Raw genomic sequence first — 20,783 nt, 5'->3', positions numbered from 1 at the left:
TCACTTGTTTCCTCACCAAAACCATCTGATGTTCCACCATTTGCTTTAAAAGATGCTAACACGTATACAGAGGCTGGGGCCAAGGTTGGTAAAAATAAAATAATTCTGCAAAATCTCTAGATAAGAAACAGAAGAGGGGAGGTAGAATAAGATCAGACTGGCCCTGTGTAACGCAAATACAGCGCTGGGAAATGATCAGGGCCCAATGTCACTGAATAGAAGAGAATCAGTTAAATTTCATTCTGCTTTATAGCACCAGTCTTGTAAAGCAAAAAATCAACCAAAGCCCCCCATATAACCACCAATATAAATATATAAACCAAGCCACATCTCCAGCGTGAACACAGCAAGGAACCCCATCAGGGGAAGAGGAGAGTGAATCTCCTCATAAAGGATCCCCTTATCCTGGGCTTGGATCCACAGATGTGTACATATAGCAAGGCTGATTTTGGCAGGAATCTGTGGACCCACTTGCAGGATGGGAGTCTACATCAGAAACAGATCAATATCTCAAGTATCAGGGAGTGGCCATGTTCGTCTGTATCCACAAAAACAACAAGGAGTCCGGTGGCACCTTAAAGACTAACAGATTTATTTGGGCAAATCTGAAGAAGTGGATTTTTTACCCACGAAAGCTTATGCCCAAATAAATCAGTGAGTCTTTAAGGTGCCACCGGACTCCTTGTTGTTTTTGCAGATCAATATCTGAACCAGAATAACGTGCAACAGTGGAAATGAGTAGTTACAGGCTGAAAACTAGCATCGTTTTGTTTTGCATAAGGCGCTGGCTATAGCCCAAACACAGGACTTTAGCGGGGTGCTGCTGGCTCGCTCTCACCTTCCAGTCAGACTCAGGGATAACAATGCTTAGCTGGAGGTGGGAGAGAGGGAAAGTGAAAGAGGAATAAAACTGATTGAGTTAACCTCCTTCCCTACAGAACTAGTTTAGCCAAGACATCCACATGTCCCCTTTAGTTGCCTGCACACTGATTATTCTTTTACTTGCTTTCAGTCCTTGCATTTCTGTCATTTCCAACTCTCAGCTGTCACACAGCGGGTTAGTGCATGTAGTTTTTATACCTCTGAAGAGCTGGCCTGAGTAGAGGTCTGATTAAAACAGCAAGTGAAATGATTTTGGTTTCAGACTAACTACTGACTGACTTCACATCACACACACAGGGACAGGAAGTCTGCGCAGTGAGGAGACAAGGGGGCTGCGGGTCAAAATGAGAGGCTGTGGCACGGCAAGTCAGTACAGGGGTCTGCTGGCAGTTGTGGTGAGAAGGGGCCAGGACTGGAAACGCCGGGGGTGCTGAGGCTCAGGACTGAAACGCAGCGGCAGAGAGTCCGGAATAGCCCGTGCTGTAGGTCAGAAGAGAAGTGAACTTTGTACTAAGCCTTGCACAACACCCACCTGCACTGCTCAGCTCTAGCCAGGCCCTCGCTTTCAGGAACGGACGTATTTAACCCACATTTACCCAGCAACTAAAACAAGGAGAAGTGTTGAACTGGCAGCTCCTTGAGGCAGGGACTGTTTTTCTGTTCTGTGTGCGTACAGCGCCTAGCAAAAGGGGGGTCCAGGGCCCTGCCTAGACTATCTAGACAGGACAGGAATACAAACAATTAATCCTGAAGAATGGTTACAGAACAAACACTTTTGATCCTTAAAGGGAAGTTACATTTGGCCCCGGAGTTAAACCTGCTAGAAACTTTCCCACCATGAAAACAATCCACAGAAATCAGTTTTTCTCAAGGAGACAGACGCCCGCTCCCTGTGCGGCCCCAACCAGGGGAGCAGTGCAACCTGACAGACAGAGCGACTCTAAACCCAAGTGAGACCCATTCCACCGACCCTTCCCGGTCCCCGCGGCCATCAAGGGGGACAACGAGCTGGATGTCAAGGCGGGCTCGCCCACCTTGCTGTGCTAGCAAAGCAGGTAACACCCCAGCTTCTTACCACAGGGCTTTGGGTTTCAGTGGAGTGTCTCTTTGCGCGGCCATGAACCAGTCACCTGGGGCCAAACTGTCACAGGCCAGTGCCCGGCGACAGGAGAGACCCTCCCCCGCCACCCCCTTCGCTGTGCAACCTGGGCAGAAGCCCGCGCGCTGGGGGGCACGGAAGGAAGCGGGCAGGGCGCCCGGGCGCGGAGCGGAGCGGGGCAGAGCCCTGGCGCCGGGGACCGCCGGCAAGGGGCGCACGCCCCGTCCCGGCTTCTGCCCCCGGCCCCCGGCCTGGAGCGCCAGCACGCTGCGGGGGAGATGCTCTCCAATGGACCCCCCACGGCAGAAGGGGGCTAACCACCCCCCCCGGGTCCCTGTCCCCCCCCCAGGAGCGGGCCCCCTGCAGCCGGGGCCGGGGGCCCGAAGCGGGCGCCCGCCACTCACCCTGCGAACTGCTCCAGCTTCTCCAGGAAGGCGAGCACGGCGCGGCTCAGGTCCTGCAGCGGCTCGCTCCGCCCGAGCCCCCGGTAGAAGGCGAGGCAGGCCTGGGCCTCCTGCGCCGCGCCCATGGCTCGCGGAGCGGCCCGGCCCGGCCCGGCCCGGGCGGCGGGGAAGCGAGCCGGGCTGCCCCGGGGGATCTAGCGCCGCACGTGGGGCTTGGCAGCTCCGGGCCGGGGGCGCGCTCAGGGGCGGCGGCCACCATAGAGTCGGGCGGAGACTGGGGCTGTGCCGCCCGGCTGCCGCCGTCACCGGCAGGCTCTGCCCTGCGGGCGCGCCAGCCCCATCTAGTGCTGCCGGGGGTCTAGCCGGGCTGCAGGGAGCGGCCGCGGCTCCCCCGGCCCGGCTCGGCTCGGCCGCCGCTGGAGACTGGCCGGGCTGGGGAACGCCGTGGGCGCCGCTCCGCTGCTCTTCGCACGGCTGGGCTGTGGTCCCCGTCAGGCGTGCTCCTGCCTGGGCTCCCCTGACATCTGCTGTGTGGTTGGAGGGGCTGGCTAACCTCGGGCAGTGGTTGTCAACCTGGGACTATGCCTCAGGTTTCCAAAGGGGCCCGCACCGCCATTTGAAATGTCTTCGGGGTCTGCAAAGGAAAAAGGGTTGACTACCACTGAGGTAGGGGAACTGAAAATCCATGTTACCTAACGGGCTTTAAACTGTGGAGGGGGCAGGCTGTGTTTGAACACCACTTACCCGGTTTGGGGTTTTAACATGTGTGAAAACACAACTTGCTCTGTCCAGATTAGGATTTTAAAGCAGGGTGGTTAACATGGATTTTTTTAAAAACACAGTTTAGCCTAGTCTAATGACAGGTTTCAGAGTAGCAGCCGTGTGTGTTAGTCTGCATTTGCAAAAAGAAAAGGAGGCCTTGTGGCACCTTAGAGACTAACCAATTTATTTGAGCATGAGCTTTCGTGAGCTACAGCTTCATGCATCCGATGAAGTGAGCTGTAGCTCACAAAAGCTGATGCTCAAATAAATTGGTTAGTCTCTAAGGTGCCACAAGGCCTCCTTTTCTCTTATCCTAGTCTAGACAGTCCCTGAATGGGAAAAGACAAGGCTCCTGATTGAGAGCTCACTCCAGGGAAGTCAGTGCAGGTAAAATTTCGGTGCTTTTCAGTAGGGAGGAGCCTGTAGGCCGAGATACTTTCACAAAGGCTTTTAAGGTTGCGCAGGCACCAGAAATATTTCCTAGCGGGTTGTTTGCTGGAGTTTGTGCTTTCATGCGTGTCGACTGTGAGCCTTTTTATTAAGGACCAAGAGCGCAGCGGGGTGATGAGAGTGCAGCTGGTGTAGTTGACAGAGCATCCCATGGAGGGGCAAGAAGGGCCTAGGGAGAGGGTAACAGGATGAAGGACTTAATTCATCGTGGGTGCTACAAGTGATCAGCATCAGTGAGAGCCTTCTAGACACTGGAGGAGCTGGGGCATTGGTGTGAGGTGCTGAGTGATCACACTGCAATTGTTGCTGTCTGACCTATTGTGTTCTTGATTAACTCAAGTTAAACATTCTTAGCAGCATCTAGCAATGGAAGAATTAATTCACTATTACAGACTCTAGGGCTCTGTTTCTTCCCATTTTACCCCAGGGATTTTTTCATTATATATCAAAGGCTTTCTGTAGGTCAAAGACCAGCAGAATGTTCCAGGGCAGGGAGAACAAACCAAAGCCCATCTCCAAGTTCACTGGATACTTTGCACTAAATTCTCATTGGTAAAATGCAGATATGTTTCCCAGTGCAGCTAAGTGCAAACAGGGCTCTTGAAACATAGAAAGGCATACACACACACGTGTGTGTCAAACCAAGTGCTTTCTTGAAGTGATTCAAACTGAAAAATCTGACTTATAATGCTTGTATCGCTGTTGTGTGAGAGCATCTCGTCATCATTAACGATAGTATCCTCAGAACACACCTGTGAGACAGGAAAGCATTCTTCTTTCACAGATGGAGAATGGAGACACAGAGAGATGAAGTGGTTTGCCCAAGATCACACAGGAAGATGGCAGCAGAGCAAGGAATTAAGCCCTAATCTCCTGAATTCCAGGTCAGTGCCTTAACCACAAGACCATCTCTCCAGTATGTTGTGTCTCTGCTCAGTGCATGATAGCTCTTTCTCAGTGTAACACTGATAGAAAGGCACTTTTCATCTACACTTACAAGGATCATCTCATTATACCCAAACTGATACTCCCTCTCAGATTTAACCTCTCATTCCAACACAGCGATGAATGGTCTGTTTGAATTCCATGTGTTAGTCACTGGATTGGAATTAAGCCCATACTGAACAAGTTGGTTTTAGTGAGGCGGATTCTGCAGTCTTCTTGCAAAACACATGCTGTTCAATCCGTTTGTGAACAACGAATAATGGCTGTTATGGTGGGTTTCATCAGTTGCAGCATAGGATGGTCATATTAAACATTTGCACAGTTGTATTCCGTTGTGCACCGTTATATCAGGAATTGTGTGTGAACTGGCATATTTGTAATCAAAATAAAGACATGTTGAACCACAGCTATTATCCTGGGCAAAAATACCCGATCCCTTCTGAAGTTCACTGTAGCTCATCACAACTGCTATATCAAACATACACAAAACTTAAGAGCAGACAGTTAAGGTTGCTAAGGGCAAATAATACCCTCTCAAAATGCAAGAAGTAGAGAGTAATGCCATACTGTGCCTTCTCTCTTGCCCTTTCTCTCACACACAACACGACAGCGTAAGAAAATGAATAGCAATTGACAACAGTCACCAAGCTGAGGTCCAGACAATACCCCTCAACAGGGAAAAGCCTATGGAAGCTGGCACCTCAGATTTCTGCTGCTCAGTTGGGAACCAGATTGATGATGGGAAATCCATCAAAACGGGTGGTGTGGGAGCTGCCTGATCTTTTGCAGGGCTTAGTGATCAAGGTGGCCAATATTCCTGAGATCACTGATGAATTTAAATAGCTGGGTTTCCCATATGGCAGTGGAGCATCCGATGAAGTGAGCTGTAGCTCACGGAAGCTTCTGCTCAAATAAATTTGTTAGTCTCTAACGTGCCACAAGTCCTCCTGTTCTTTTTACTAAAGGAACCAGTTTTTCCATTCTGTCCTCCCTGTCAGGCACAAAAATACATTAACAGGACAGGATACTATTACATGGTGTTCTAGACCTTATGGGATCATGACAAGAAGTTGATGGACATCTGCCACGTGGCCTGGAAAAGTCTGTGATGTGAGAACTTTTAAGATCTTTAGGTTCTTCCAGAGAGGACAGAATGAAACACAATAGTGACATTGATGGTGGGCAAGTTCTCACTGTGATCTGTAGGGTTCCAGAGTACCCACGATCCATGCTGAGATGGTTGAGCAGGCCAAGCGAAATCTCTGCTCCTGGCTGGCACATTGTGCCAAGATGGCTGAGCAGTTAGCAGGGAAGTGTCACTCACAGAGACAAGGTCCGTAACCAACGACATGGAACCAGGGAGATGTGTGTCATGCTTTTCAAAGCTCTCCCTTCCCTTCTGAGTGCGGGGCCCCTATTCCCACAGATTGCAGAGCCAACAGGAACGTTTTGTAGGAGCTGTCTCAGTCAGAAGGGAAGGCAAGGTTTCCCCATAGCAACAGGGAGGAAGAAATTCCTGCTCCTGGCCAGGAAATAGACAGGGTCTGTGTCCAGCTGTTGGAGAAGGCTGCAGAGCACCTCCCATTCCTCTCAGGGTTGTCTTACCTATCATGCCTCCATTGCTGGAAAAGGCTCTGACTGCGCCCTCCTCAGATATCCTCATGATAGGATCCTCTGTCTCCATGTTGAATCATATTAAAGAAGTTCTGTATTAAAATCACAAATGAGTTTGATTCCCCATAGTTTAAATTCCAGGGTATTACTAATTAAGAGGTCTCTTGGTTTTTGGTACTGTTTCTCTCCCTCTATGTGTGAAACTTGCAAGCTGCTAATTGTGTTAGTACATTCTAAGACAGAGTCTGTTCTCAAAGCAATTCTTTGTAACAACAACTACTCACACAGAGAGAGACTCAAAGCAATATTCTGTAACAACAGAAACAGCACCCAGAGACTCCCCGACTTTTGTTGTATTCATCTCGCTTTGTTAACAATTGCGATTAAAATAGAGATAGAGAATGTATGTGGATGGATGCTTGGTGTGGATAATAACTGAATGATCAGGGAAGTGACAGCCTAAGAATCCCGTATCCATCGGCTGAAGAAGGTGTCAAGTGGAAATAACCAGAGGACCCCTGAAGGGCAGACTGGAATCCACCCAACAGCCTCAAGAATGGGAGAAGCAAAGAACAAGACATCTGGCAGCACGGAGCCGTCAGGAATGTGCCATCTGCTGATTGATTCAGCAACAGCATGATGAAGCAATTCCCATAGACTGGCATAGGAAGAAATTCCTATAAAAGTGGACTCTAGAAAGTGAGAACTTTGGGGTCTGATTATGCAAACCAAATTCCAGGAGCATCAGATGAGCACCTGACAAGGCCCTGCTCCCTCCTCATGTCCAGGTCACCTGGCCAGTGGCTTGGCATGAGCAACTCTAAGACTGGTAACTATGATAACAACCTTGCAGAACCTGTGTGTGTGTGTGTATGAATGAATGAATGTGTGAATAAATATGAAATTGAATGGAATGTTATAGCTATAACTAACTGCTTACTATGATTCTTTCTGTATTCACAATAAATGTGGCATTTTGCCTTTTCCCCTTTAATAAGATCCTGCTGGTTTTTATTTTATTGGTATAATATTTAGCCCCTTCCGCTCTTCCCACTGTGCGGCCAACCCCCACTCAGTGAAGACCCAGCTGCAGGAGGTTGTGTGATACAAATCTCCTTCTCCATGGCAAGAGCTTTCCTCCTCTTGCCTTCCAGCCTCCAGGGCTCCCATAGGAGGTGGTAGATATGCCGGGCACATGCCTCCGTCCTGTCCTTGTCACAGTTCCTGGGTGAACGGCATCGCTGACCCCTCCTGGTCTCGTGGAGTGCACCACCTCCCAGGTCTCAAGCCTCTGGCCACCACCTGGCTCTGGGTGGAATCATTCAATTCTCTACCCTCAGACCGAGCCTGGGGTTGCAGTCCCATGGTACTAGCCATGATTACCTCAGCAGGTGTAACTTAGGCTGACACCCTGCGGTTCTGTTCCCTCTGAGAGCAATGCCAGTAGTTAATATAGTGACCAGACGGCCTCCTTAAAGCAAAGTATTTATTTAGAACACAAGCATTTCAGATAAAATATGCCTTAAAAACAGTACAGCAGACTGGACACATTTTCCGTAAGACTTACCGTTCCCTGGAAGGCCCATTTCTTTAGATGCCTCTATCAGCCTGCCTCCCTAGATAGATGCTGACAAATGATCCTCCTCTCCTCCCACTGAGAAGTGCTTTTTAACTCTGCAGTGTTCTTATGCTCGCCAAGTTCCCAGCTTGGCAAAACAAGGGTGCTTCCTGGGAAACAGGATCCTTGAAGCTGATACCTTCAAGCCCTAGAAGGTCATCCAGGAGTTCCTGGACCAGTGCTCTTTGTGAACTGCTGAAGAAACTCACTGCTTTCCCCCCGATATTCAGGTAAAGAGAATGGGCCAGATCCATCACTGGTGGAAATCGGTGTCGTTCCATTGACTGTAGGTGCTGGTTGGGATAGCTCAGCTCTTAGTCTGATCAACTGGGACGATCATGTGGAAAATGGCATCTTGCTGTAACTGGTAGTGACTGTTACTTCCTGGGATGGCCACAGACTAATCCCAGTCTGCAGCTTGCAGCTACATTTGTCAAATTCACTGTCCTGCTTTACAAATTAACATGGAAGCACAATTCCAATGACTGCAGACATCAGCTCCCTCGGATATTTGGTTTATATTCGCGAAAGTGCACTAATTTCACTGGTGTTACCCCGAGTAAACCAAGGATAAGTGAGTGGAGCCTCAGGCCCTACGTGCATGATTCTCTACTGACTTGAACCTTGTGTAGTTACTATCCCTGTGCGAAGTGGGGGCAGAGCAGGACCAAGTCAGAACTCTCTGCTCACGGGTGTGCTAGCCCTGTGTACGTCCACTTCCCACAGGTGTAAATGGCTACCCGAGGCACAAGGCAGGGCAGAATCCGGCCCAGGGTCTGGTGGTGTCCAAGCTGTGTGAATCTGGCTCAAACAGCCCTTGCTCTGTCAACAGAAGGCATGGGAGGGAAGGGGGCATATTTCTCTCGTTTCCCCACAGGGGGGATTTTTAAAACCTATAAATTCACTTTTGACAAATGAATGGCTAAAGCTGATTAACCTTTTTGTTAATCCTCTATAATGGCTTTCGAATCTCCTTAACCAATAAGAAAGCGATAAGAGCCCGTTGCTTTTCTTTTTATCTAGATCTACATTGTTCCCCTTGTCTATTTTTTTTCTTGTTTTATTTTCCTTTTCTTTTCTCATATGAAATAGCCCTGAGATCTTATCTCTGCAGAGGCTCAGTAAACAGAACATCAATAATCCCTTCCTTTTATTCCCTGCCGGTAACAGGGTGCAAAGAAGTGTCTGCCGATTGGGATTTGATTACCAGCTGCTATCGAAAGTCTCTTTGTAAGATCTGCGTGCTAAATCCCATAATTCTTTGATAAAAGAAGTATTACCAGTCCATTTTCTGAAGTGAAAGGTATGGGGGGAATGAAAGAAAGCAATCAGTAGAGATACTAATAGGCTAAGTGCGTGTGTCTGTGTGGTGGAAAGGCAGGGACGACAAGGGGAAGCTGGGGAAAGAAGCCCTTTGTTACAGACGGGAAATAGGAATTAATCCGTTTCAGGGTGCATGATTATGACAGCTAAAACCACAAAGGGTAAGATTCTGCTCACACTTACACCAGTTTCAATGCCTTTAGTCCAGATTGACACGCATGCATCTAAGAGCAGTATCTGGGCAAGATTCTCCTGATGTTTGTTCTGTGCTTCAGTGTTTTGTATAAGGGAACTTATAATAATAAACTCCTGTATAGTGGACCTAATTCTCCACTGCCTTGCATCTTGTGTAGTGTCTTACATCTGTGTAAAGTAGGTAAGAATATAAGAAAGGCCATATTGGGACAGACCAATGGTCCGTCTAGCCCAGGATCTTGTCTTTTGACAGTGGCCAGTGCCAGGTGCTTCAGAGGGAATGAACAGAACAGGGCACTTATCAAATGATCCATCCCCTGTCGTCCAATGCCAGCATCTAGAAGTCAGAGGCTTAGGGACACCCAGAGCATGGGGTTGCATCCCTGGCCATCTTGGCTAATAGCTATTGATGGACCTGAACTGAACTAATTCTTTTTTGAATCCAGTTATAGTTTTGGCCTTCACAACATCCCCTGGCAATGAGTTCCAGAGTTTGACTGTGTGTTGTGTGAAGAAGTACTTCCTAATGTTTATTTTAAACCTGCTTCTGTTAATTTAATTGGGTCTTGTGTTATGTGAAGGGGTAAATAACACTTCCCTATTCACTTTCTCCACACCAGTCATGATTTTATAGAGCTCTCTCATATCTGCCCTTCGTCGTCCTTTTTCCAAGATGAACAGTCCCCTGTCTTTTTAATCTCTCCTCAGCTGGAAGCTGTTCTATACCCCTGATCATTTCTGTTGATTACAAACCCTACCAATGAAATTCTCCTCACACCCCAATCCCACTATGTTTACAGAATTATAGAACAGAGTTCTTGTAATACATGATTCCAATACAGAGTAGCAGAGGGAGAAGGATATTAAGAGGTAAAGAAAGGAAAAGGAGCAAAGATACTTATATACTTGAGCCAAAAGATCTGTGTTTTCTAGGGAGATTTGAAAAGAAAGGGAGACTCAATTGGCAGAAAGCTATAGGGAGGCTTCCTCAGATATCAGGAGTGGAAGAGGAGAAGGTTTTCACTCCGTCAGTGATCAGATAGTGAGGAGAGTCAGAGAGAAAGTAGGTATAGAGATGAGAAAGTAGATGAGAGAAAGGAGACAGATGGGTAGTAGAGAGGGAGAATGTTCATGAGGTATGTGGATGGAGTGGCTCTCAAGAAGGCTCAAACATGGAGAGATTTCCCAGGGTAATGCCAGAGGGCTTCTCTTTCCTGGAGAACCCTCTGTTCAGTACAAATTCACTCTGAGGGTATGTCTACACTGGCTGAGTTACAGCGCTGGTAGTTACAGCGCGGCTCAGAGAGCGCTAAAGGGAAACCGCCGTTGTGTGTTCACACTGTCAGCTGTCTGCACAATAGTGTTCACACTTGCGGCACTTGCAGCGGCATTCGGAGTGGTGCACTCTGGGCAGGTATCCCACAGAGCCTCTCTTCCTCTTCTGCCGCTAAGAGTTGTGGGAAGGCGGAGGGGGTCGGGTCCTGTCCCGTGATGCATCGCTTCACACCCCAGCAATTCCTGTGCTTCCGTCTGCATTTGGCGCCATCTTTCAATGGTTTGTGTATGCACACTCTGCTCTGCCTCTTCGGGCTGCAGGAACAGATCCCGCACTGTTGACCAATGTGCTGCTCGCTCTCACTAACGCTTTCCTGAACTTCGGGAGACTTTAAAATATTTCAAAAGGAAAAGTTGATGCCAGTAATGTAAGTGCACTGTAACAAATATGGCCCCAGAAATGTGAATTACTGTTGTACAGAATTACCCAGAAACTCAGGTATTTGTAAGAGAAAATGTATTCACCCCACACAGGAGAAAAAAAGAATCTAAGTAGTGAGGGGAGGATTTCTTCAGCCCTTCACATAAATGTGTCTCTGGACAGCCAGGAGAGAGCCTATTAACCACCCTTAATACATCTGAGACGTGGCGTTCTCCTTTACGCAATTTGCTTTGAGTCAGTGAACGGAACTATCAGTATTCAATGGGAAGACGTCATATAGCATTGCCTGAAAAAAATGTAAGGAACTGGCCTTTATAAAAGTTTTGTTTTGGTGGATCAAAGTTGTATGTAAAAGGAAATTGACCAAAATGTTAATCAAACCTTGTGCAAGGTGCTATTTTTCCCATGGGGAGTCCTGTTAGGAGAAGCAAGGAGGTTATGCTAATATTTACTTGAAGAAAATAGTGAGAGAGTGAAGCAGTGAGCATATTTGTAATCAAGTGTACTTTTATTTATTACACGTCAGGTGAAATATACCGATACTGGAAAAGTTTCAGAGTAACAGCTGTGTTAGTCTGTATTCGCAAAAAGAAAAGGAGGACTTATGGCACCTTAGAGACTAACCAATTTATTTGAGCATAAGCTTTCGTGAGCTACAGCTCACTTCATCGGATGCATCCGATGAAGTGAGCTGTAGCTCACGAAAGCTTATGCTCAAATAAATTGGTTAGTCTCTAAGGTGCCACTAGTACTCCTTTTCTTTTTGCGTATACTGGAAAACGCAGTAATAAAGAGACACTGAAATCGAGTAATGGGTTACACAGGAACTTGGTTATAGAGCTAGTCATCAGAGAGGCCTGGTTAACTGCTTGATTAGTATAATTACAAAGACACAGCTCAACAGTTCATATAAGGATCTTACTAGCATCACTGACTAAGAAAATGGAAAGTGGAAGATCTATACAGCTGTTTCATCCTGATGGAGAAAATCGTTTTCTTAAGTGACTTTATACTGCTGCATAATGAATGAAAAGAATTTAAAGAATTTAAATTTAAAGAATTTTGCAAAGGATTGTTAAGCGGTTTGCATAGATGACCTTGAGAACTTTAAAATGGACATTTGTAAATTGTCCCTTAAAAATGCTGAGAGAAACTGCAACTTGAAGGACAAAGAGAAATATGCAACGCTGACCAAAGGACAACATCCAGAAAATGACCATGGAAAACATCTTGTGAAGGCAGGCTGTTGACCATAACCTGATATGAGAGGGTTTAAGGTCTTTGGTGTCACTCTTAAAAAATGTCTGCAGACTGCTGTGGCCAAGATGTTTTGCACTTTAGGATTATGGATTTTTCCAGGGATAAACACACTGAGCAATAGTAAGCAACTACCAAAAATAAATAAATAAATAAATAAAATTAAAGAAAAATAATTACAATAAAATAAAAAATCTGAAGAGGGTTCCCTGTTTTCTCACTGGATGGTGAGACGATGACTTATGGATCATGACTTATGTTCTGTTGGGTCATTTTAGATTTTTGTAAGAAGAATGAATTGTGTCCTGATTGGTCCACATCCGCTTTTTGAAAGTGACTAGCCCAGTGGACAACTTCCTAATTGGATAAAAGAGACTGATTTTGTTAACCACTTCACTTCCTGAAAGCCAAAAAATCTGTGTGGGAGAAGACTGAGATTTCAGACTGGCCATGTGAGGTGTCCTCCTGATGACATCAAGTACCTATACTGGATAAGCACCTTTTACTTTCTCTCTCTCTCCCCCAGCTTATTCATGTTTCCTATTAGCAAAACCAGAATAAGACCATTCTATCTGTCATCTGCTTCATCTGCTGTGCAGTAACAGTTCCAGCCCTGCCCTGTAACTACGTTGACCTCTAGGTTGACCTAATCTGGTACCACGATCCCAGCACCATTGACATGACACTGAGGGTCCCCAGTCCCTCTGGCTTATCCTACTTTGGTGATGAAGCTCCATGCCACCAACACAGCACAGAGGGGCCTTAATCCCTCTGGGTCGACCTAATCTGACACCATTGACACAGTACTAAAGTCACTGGATCCCCTCCCCAGTGCTGATGTGACAGAATGGAGCAGCAAATCTAATTCCAGATGTGTGAACAGAGAGTGACACCATTCGTGACCAATTGCAACAGACTCCAGGAAGTGAAAAGGCCAAATGAAGGCAGGATCCCACCTTTGGCCTTGTGTGTCAAGCTGTAGGGCCCGAAGCATCTGAAAAGAGAATACTTGATCCGTAACAGGTGATACTGAAAAAAGTAGAGAGACTTTGGGAAAGAACTACCAGTGGCTCATTGTCTGTGGCCATATCTTGTGCCTTGATCCCGTTAGTTTTGATGAGCTAAATGGAGCAAGCTGCAATGGTACCCAGATGGGAGACCTTCAAGAAATAATTAATTCTCTCTTAGCTATTATTCACCCAATGCCTTGGCATGGTCTGGGAGGCACAGTGCCTCAGACGGTGTTATTTTTAGATGAGACACTGTTGCCGGTTCTTGTGATTGTATTGCAAGTCTCGTGATATTTGACATTTTTCTGAAAGCGTCAGTTCCTGGAGCCAAGTCATCATGTAAGAATCCCAGCTTTCATTTAATAAAGCAACGTTTCTAGCCCTCAGGGTTGCAGAGAAAAGCTTAAAAATATGACCCTCTCCACCCAATGGCTCAAAAACAAGAAGGCAAATAGAAAGAACCCAAAATGTAATACTTGTAAAATCTCATGATATTTGGGACTGTGACGGGATTTTTGAACGCTCGTGGTTGACAATACTGGACATAAGGCTGTGACTACATCCTGGTCATTAAAGATCCCATGGCATATTTTGTAAGAACAGAATGTTAACTCTGGTGTCATGGCCCAGTTTGAGTGACTGGAATGTCTAGCTCCCTAAATTCTCCCTGCAGTTCAGTATTCATCGTCACTTCTTCTCAGCTTGAATGTGGTATGGCTGTGCCCTGGGATAAAGCTGATATGTTCCACCTCAATGATGGGTGTGTGAGATGAGCCCTTTTACATACCACTTGCCTACATCACAGGAGTGTTGTGAGCAATGTTCCCTCTAATTTTTGACAGGCCGTGTGCACAAAAAATTTCTTCTGTTGGGCTTCTGTGCAAATGTTTGTGCGTGCGGGGTTTTGCCGTGTGCGCGGGGTTTAGGATCTGCGTGGGCGTGCAGCGCTTAGAGGGAACAGTGGTTGTGAGCCTAATTAATTTTTTATAAAGCACTTAGAGATCCTCCTATGAAGCATACTATATAATACAAAGTATCTGTTGTATTGTTATTACTTGGACAGTGTGGAAAAATACAGCTTTCCTGTGGTCTGAGCGGAAAATAAATCAGCAGTCACGGGGAGTCCTCACCTAGCGAAGGGTGCACTGCTGCTAAAAATGATTTCCCCCCCCCCCCAAATTCAGCTCCCCTCCCTTGCTCATATTGTATGATATGACAGTTCCCTTTTGATGGGCAAGCTTTCATTTGGCCAGAGAAAGGGATAATTTGCCTCTTGTAAGGAGTTAATCCTCTGGTCCATTTCTGGGCTGGAGAACAGCTATTCTCCCCCTGCCTTGAATCAGAGGCTCCAACACAATGGAGATCATACCCACCTTCAAATCTACACTTGAGATGGAGAAATCAGATTTCCTTCTGGAGTCATTTCTGTAGGATTAGCTAAATCTTAGATCCACACTAACCCTTCACAAAGCTGCCAAGATTAGTTAGAATTTATTTTATTCGCAGGGGGGTTTACGGTTTTCTTTCCAAAGGGATTATATATATATATTTACTTAGGGTGGCCTCAGTTATAAAGCAGCTAGCTTAGAAGGGAATAAAAAGGCATGTATGTGTATATATAAAATAAAAATCCCAGGTGCAAGAATGACAATCGCTTTAAAGAGAAGACAAAACAATAATTCTGTCTGGCATCACTGGTCTGGTTTAAAAAGCATCCAAGTGTAAGCCGTCTTTTTGCTGGGGAGCCACAGTTTGGTCTCTCGCAGAGAGTAAGCCCCACTGTTTTCAGCTGCTGAATGTGAGCTGCCAAGTGCCACAACTACAGTTCCAGGAACAGGATGTCTTCAGAAGCCCCGTTGGACACAGAGCTCAGCAGAAGAAGCCTCAAGAAGCAATGCTCGTTCACCATCGAGAACATTCTCTCCAGCCCAACAGAGAGAAGTCCCCAGGTTCTGGTCCCGTTCTGTCTCCAGGGGATCCTGGACTGTGAGCCCAAGGGGCTGTGTGGGCCGGAGGCCATCGCTGCTGGCTCTCTGCAGGAGGAGGAGGAGGAAGAAGAAGAACTGGAAGCGGCTGGGTGCAGCTGCTGTTGCTGTTCTCATGCAAGCACCCGTTCCCTGCAGGATTCTTCAAATTGGCTAGGTAAGTATTCTCCTGTTTTATGAGTCATTGTGTGGATCCCATAGGCGGCGCGGCGGGGCGGGTGGGAAGGGACATTGCAGCTGGCACTCATGAGGGCACCAACACTGTAAAGTAGCAAAACCTGGGAATATAGTGACATTACTGCATTTTGGCCTGCATGTCATCATGCATGGGGCAAACTTGGGAAAGGTCAGTTCTCCGATGCAGGGCTCCAAGGAACAGCGTGGTTGTTGCAGGATATAACGTAGGTGATTCAGTAGCTGGTACACTTCTTTCCAAGGCACAATTGTATCAACACCCCAGCATTGTTTTAATATGGCACTGGGCTGCTGCTCTCTAAGATAAAGAAGGAAGGTCCTAAATTCTGATAGTCATCAATGAACCTATGGCATTTGTTGCAACGGTAGAGATGTTGATCTACTGCAGGTAACTATATTCTGCCAAACTACATCCCTGCAACAGTTTCAGCTGGATATTGCTCCTTGTGCCTATGGTTTGTACAGGACGGATGTGCATTTAAGCATGTGTTTAAAGTTAAGTACACTCAAGTACTTAGAGGAATCAGGGCCTATTTGCTGTAGTTCACTCCAAGAGTGGCTGCATTTTAGGGCAGATGAAGTGGTTCATGTATGGAATTTGTATCTCAGTTTAAGTGTGTAAAGTGCTTTGGGACAAAAGGTGCTATGTACATTTAAGATGTTAGATTATTAGCAATAATTTATTTTTTATATTATTACAGCGTAACCATCGTTTTAAAATGACTAGTTATCATTTGTAAAGCACTTTGAAGATGAAGAGCACGGTATAAGATCTAAACAGTATTATTGGGCTAAAAGTTGTAGCCAGTGAGTAAAGCTTAAGTAAAGTATCCAGGATTTGATTCATTATTATCGGAGTGACTTAAGTGATAACACTTCTGTTTCATTATATGTAAAAAAAAATTATATTTCTAAATCAGTTAGTTCTGGAACAGCTATTGCATAATTCCTGGCACAGTAAAGAAAAAAAGAACACGCAGAGATTTCTTAGTTACAGGTAGTTATGATAAAGTCTCCCAGATTTGGGTTTAAACTGATTTTTACTGGTAAGCATCCTCCAAAATGGACTTGCAGACCTGATGGCAAATACAAGCTCAGACCAAAGGAAAAGGCATTTTTTCCTCATTACTCTCTATGACTGTGAGTTTCATACCATTACTTTGAGTGTGAGCATGGGAGAACTTACTCTGATTTTCATATAACATTCTGAGTTTGGGTTTGTGCTATGGAGTAGTCTCCATGGGCCATTGCATGGAGACCACCAAAGCTGTTTCACTTGAGACCACAACATGAGTGCCCAGATATGAAAAGCTAGTGTAATCTGCATTACTTGGGACAGTCTTTTCCTACCAGGGACCCCAAAACCACCTGTGGATTCTTGCTGTAATCTAACCAGTCCTGCAATCCAACATGACCACAAAGACAAACACTGGCTGTCCAGTCTGTCTCTTTCCTTTATCCTTCTGTGAGCATGGACCCAATCCTGTGACATATCAACGGTTGGCTGAAGGGCTCTGAGCACCCTCAGCTCCCCGTGACCTCAGTGAAAGCTCAGAGTGCTCAATACCTCAAAGTAGAGGGCCCTTAGCCTTTACAAACTCCAGTGAGGCTCTCTGGGGGTAAAGACCTGAAGCCACTGCCAATGAAGGGGCTGCCCCTCATTAGCCTTAGAAGCTGGTAACATTTCACAGTGGGAAAGCAAAGCTGATAGCATCACTGTTTTCTGTGGGCCAGGTCCCTTTTCTCTTGCTGCTTTCCTTTTCATCTGCCTCACAGAGAGGTTTCTGCAGACCTCTGAAAAACAGGTCAGGAACTGCCTCCCCTGCCTACTCTTGGCCAGCAGCCCTTGGACACTGGTGTATGCACTGAGATTGCTGTCCCGAGTCCTAATGGGAACCCATAGTTAACCCCAGCTCAGGTTGGAAGGTATTCTTTCCTGACCCTTCCTGGAATTCCCCCGTCCCTTTTGATACCACTTGAGTTCTGCAGAGTTAATTGATGCAGATATCTGCTGCTTCCGAACACTCTACAATCCTCCTGGATTCTGGGGAGAGAGAGAGAGACTTCCGGTTAAATCTTCTTAGATTTTTTGGATATACCCTTGAGTTGCGCGGTGAGGGTAGGGTTGGATCTGCTGTAAAGGAGCTTGGGACCCTACTGGAGTGCTGCTGACTCTCATGACTTCAGGTGTTTTTCTTAAAGCCCCAGGCTCCTGAAATGAGGAGGTTCAGTGAAAATCTCACCTTTTCATTTGAAAAAGAAAAGTTTGTTTCTAGCCCTCCTGATTGCAGAGAAAAGCTTGAAAATGTGGTCCAAGTGCATCCTGAAGGCTAACAAACCACAAGACAAATAAAAAGAATCCCAGATTTATTATATTAAACCATTTTGTAGCTTTGAATCCAATCTCATGGGTTTTGGGAGCCTGACCCATTTTAAAGCTTGTGGTTGGCAATCCTGCAGCTGGGCACTAAACCAGGAGAACATAGCCAGCGTTCCTTCACCCTTCCCGAGTGGAATCCTTGGATCCTTTTTGTCTTTTCCTCTTTCTTCTTTTTGTCTCCTTCCTCAGAAGCATCGGGGACAGCCCCAGAGCTGGAGGGGAGACACTGGCTGGGGCTGGCCAGGGCTCTGAGGTGGCACCAAGCATTCTGTCTCTTAGGTGCTCAGCTGGCTGGTTCTTGCTCACATGCTCAGGGTCTAATTGATTGTCACATGTGGGGTCGGGAAGGAATTTTCTCCCAGGTCAGACTGGTGAGGCCATTGGGAGTTTTTCACTTTCCTCTGCAGCATATGGGTGCAGGTTGCTTGCTAGGATATCTGGGTGCATCTCATTTCCCTGCCATTGCAGAGGCCTCAGGCACTGGTGCACCTCAGTCCCTCCTGTTCTTTGCCTGTGGCACACAGACGTCTAGTATCCTGAGGGCTGGAATACCTTCTTCCAAGCTGTTGGGTTTAGTGTGCAGGTGCTGGGAGGTGTTGGTGGCCTGTGATATACAGACTAAATGATCTGGTGGTCCCTTCTGCCCTTCAACTCTATGCCTCTCCTGGAACCTAGAGGATTCCAGTCAATCACTGTCTCCTACCCAAGGCCTCACATCATGGCAGCCATGCTTTCATTTCATCCAAGGGGGCTGAATGTGGCTCTGTCCAAAGCCAGTCAATGCTGATCCATCATGAATCACCCAGAGGAGCTCAATCAGAGTCTGAGCTGCCTCCAGCTTCAGCCAACATGGAACTGAAGGGGGGCAGGCCTTTCTTCAGAGAGCGCTTGGTTTGTTTTGGTTCTGTAATCAAACTCGTAAATTCTAACTCTCCTTTTATTAGACACCAGGTTCCCCTGGCCCATGAGGCTAATTCATCCCACTGCCAGGGCATGTAAGAATCTTCGTGGGAGCCAGAATGAGCTGCAGACCTTCCATCAGATCCAAAGGCGGACCCGCCGGCACCGGACCATCTTCACTGAAGATCAGCTACAGGCCCTGGAGGCCCTTTTCAACCAGAACCAGTACCCAGATGTCATCACCAGAGAGCACCTGGCCAACCGCATCCACTTGAAGGAGGAGAGAGTAGAGGTGAAATTCTTCCACACTACAGAGATCAAAAAAGTTTTTGTCCCTGTTTACTAAAAAAATAAAGAGGAATCTGATTCAGGAGCCATTTTAAAGCCTCCTCAGGAGGCTCCAGTTATAGCACCTCAAAGTGCAATTTAAAAAACACATTGTAAATTCTGTGAGCCATAGGATAAAGCCAGGACACAATGGGTGTGTGCAGTACACTCACACATTGTCTTTATGACCCGACACACTCACAGGCACTCTTGCGCACGCTCGCGCACGCACACACTGCTTAACTCTGTGGTCACTGCCCTGCTCTCAAATATTTTCACGTTCTGCATAACGCTTTTGTTTACCATTGGGATTCCTGGCTCACCTGCCCACCTTGAAACTGAACATGAACGCCAGGGAGGGAGTCCTCAGGTGGCTCTTGTCCTGAGTAACCTGTGTGGGCAGCCTTCATAACCAGAGTAGAACATGCTGCCAAATCCTAGAACTTCCCATCATGCTGTAAAATCCAAAGTTGTAAATGCCAATTGCTTTCAGGCCTGGGGCGTTTCATGGAGGCTGGAGATAAATGTTGCATTTCTTTTATTAAATGTCTAGGTTTGGTTTAAAAATCGACGGGCCAAGTGGAGGCATCAGAAAAGAGCTTCTACTTCGGCTCTGCTCCTTCAAGGCACCAAGAAACCCTCAGAGGAGAACTGCTAAGGGACTGACACTAAGTCTCACTGGGCTACTGTGAAAAGCATCCATTGCCCTGTTCCACTGGTTTCACAGCCAGGTGGGACAGATGGAAGAGGAGGGGGGCTGGAGAGGGAAAGCAGTGAGGGAATCTTCTGATTCGATGAGGTAAAGGGCAGGTAAAGGTAGGTGCTGTATTTTCAAGTCCTTAGCTTTTTCATCCGAACAAAGTTCATCTCATGACAAATAAAACAAATGAGTCATAGGGCACGTTCCTCAAAAGCATAAGCCGAAAAGTTGCCAAATGCTGAAGGTGGGGATAGAGCTTGCTTCAATGTTAGTATTGTAGATGCATATGTGGATGATGGAGAAAGATTTCTCTCAACTTGTCTTTGTTCCTGTACAGATCGCGTTGTGCCTGTTTTGTTGTTATATAGTAGATTCAGAGACTATTCCGGAAAGTGGCCTGGGTTTATATTGTTTTTACAGTGTCATGGTGGTGTCTACAGTTGCATTTTGGGGTCAAGGTAGAAACTGACGAATTACACAGCTCATTCCTTAAACAAACTAACAGGCTTTATTTCCATTCTTCAAAATAAATTCATTCATGTACGGAGTAGGGGGCATCAAAGTACTCATAGTACTTTCAGACTAACGTCTTCAACTAACCTGTGCTAACGCATGGCTGGGGTACAGTTGGTTGTTAGTGCAGACAAAGCCATTTGTATACTTCGCAATCTTCTCTTTCCATGCCCGACCACTCTGTAGCTGCTCTGGTCACAATGTGGGTTGGGTTGCCTGGAATGGGGCAACAGCAGTTGCCAACCCCAAACAAAAGGGCAAAAGAGAAATGAAAACTAAACGGTAGCACTGCAGAGGAAAAGCAGCACCCGCTGCTATGGGTATCCACTAGAGTTTGTACTGATAGAAGGCTGTATTTCACCAGAGAAGCTGGTTGTTTCCTTTTTGTGTGTGTTTCACTCAGCTGGATAATTCAGCTAGATCTGTCAGTTTCCCATTCTGGTTCTCATGCACTAGGACCTTCCTTTCGGGTCTAGAGTGGTGTGTTGGGCTTCACAACAGCACAGA

At 46.6% G+C, this 20,783-nt stretch overlaps 2 protein-coding genes across 5 annotated transcripts in view; one reads left to right on the top strand and one right to left on the bottom strand.

The window, feature by feature from the left end:
• LOC140898822 (tRNA (32-2'-O)-methyltransferase regulator THADA-like) overlaps positions 1 to 2,860 on the bottom strand; it is a 38,599-nt gene extending 35,739 nt beyond the window's left edge. For 3 of the 4 annotated variants that reach the window (XM_073313289.1, XM_073313290.1, XM_073313291.1), the window contains exon 1: positions 2,386 to 2,860. In XM_073313289.1, the coding sequence (XP_073169390.1) occupies positions 2,386 to 2,510 (125 nt within the window). In that variant the 5' untranslated portion in view covers positions 2,511 to 2,860. Of the gene's footprint in view, positions 1 to 1,414; positions 1,599 to 2,385 lie in introns of all 4 variants that reach the window. The other variant, XM_073313292.1, reaches the window with a different exon arrangement.
• Positions 2,861 to 15,114: 12,254 nt separating this feature from the next.
• On the top strand, positions 15,115 to 19,721 carry GSC2 (goosecoid homeobox 2). The gene is made up of 3 exons (XM_073313412.1): positions 15,115 to 15,353; positions 18,827 to 19,022; positions 19,617 to 19,721. Exons 1-3 carry the CDS (start codon positions 15,115 to 15,117, stop codon positions 19,719 to 19,721), a joined length of 540 nt encoding a protein of 179 aa, XP_073169513.1.
• Positions 19,722 to 20,783: the final 1,062 nt, after the last annotated feature.

This window comes from Lepidochelys kempii, chromosome 15, assembly GCF_965140265.1.
Source record: "Lepidochelys kempii isolate rLepKem1 chromosome 15, rLepKem1.hap2, whole genome shotgun sequence".
NCBI classification, from domain to species: Eukaryota; Metazoa; Chordata; order Testudines; family Cheloniidae; genus Lepidochelys; species Lepidochelys kempii.
This window is presented reverse-complemented; position numbering and strand designations above follow the sequence as displayed.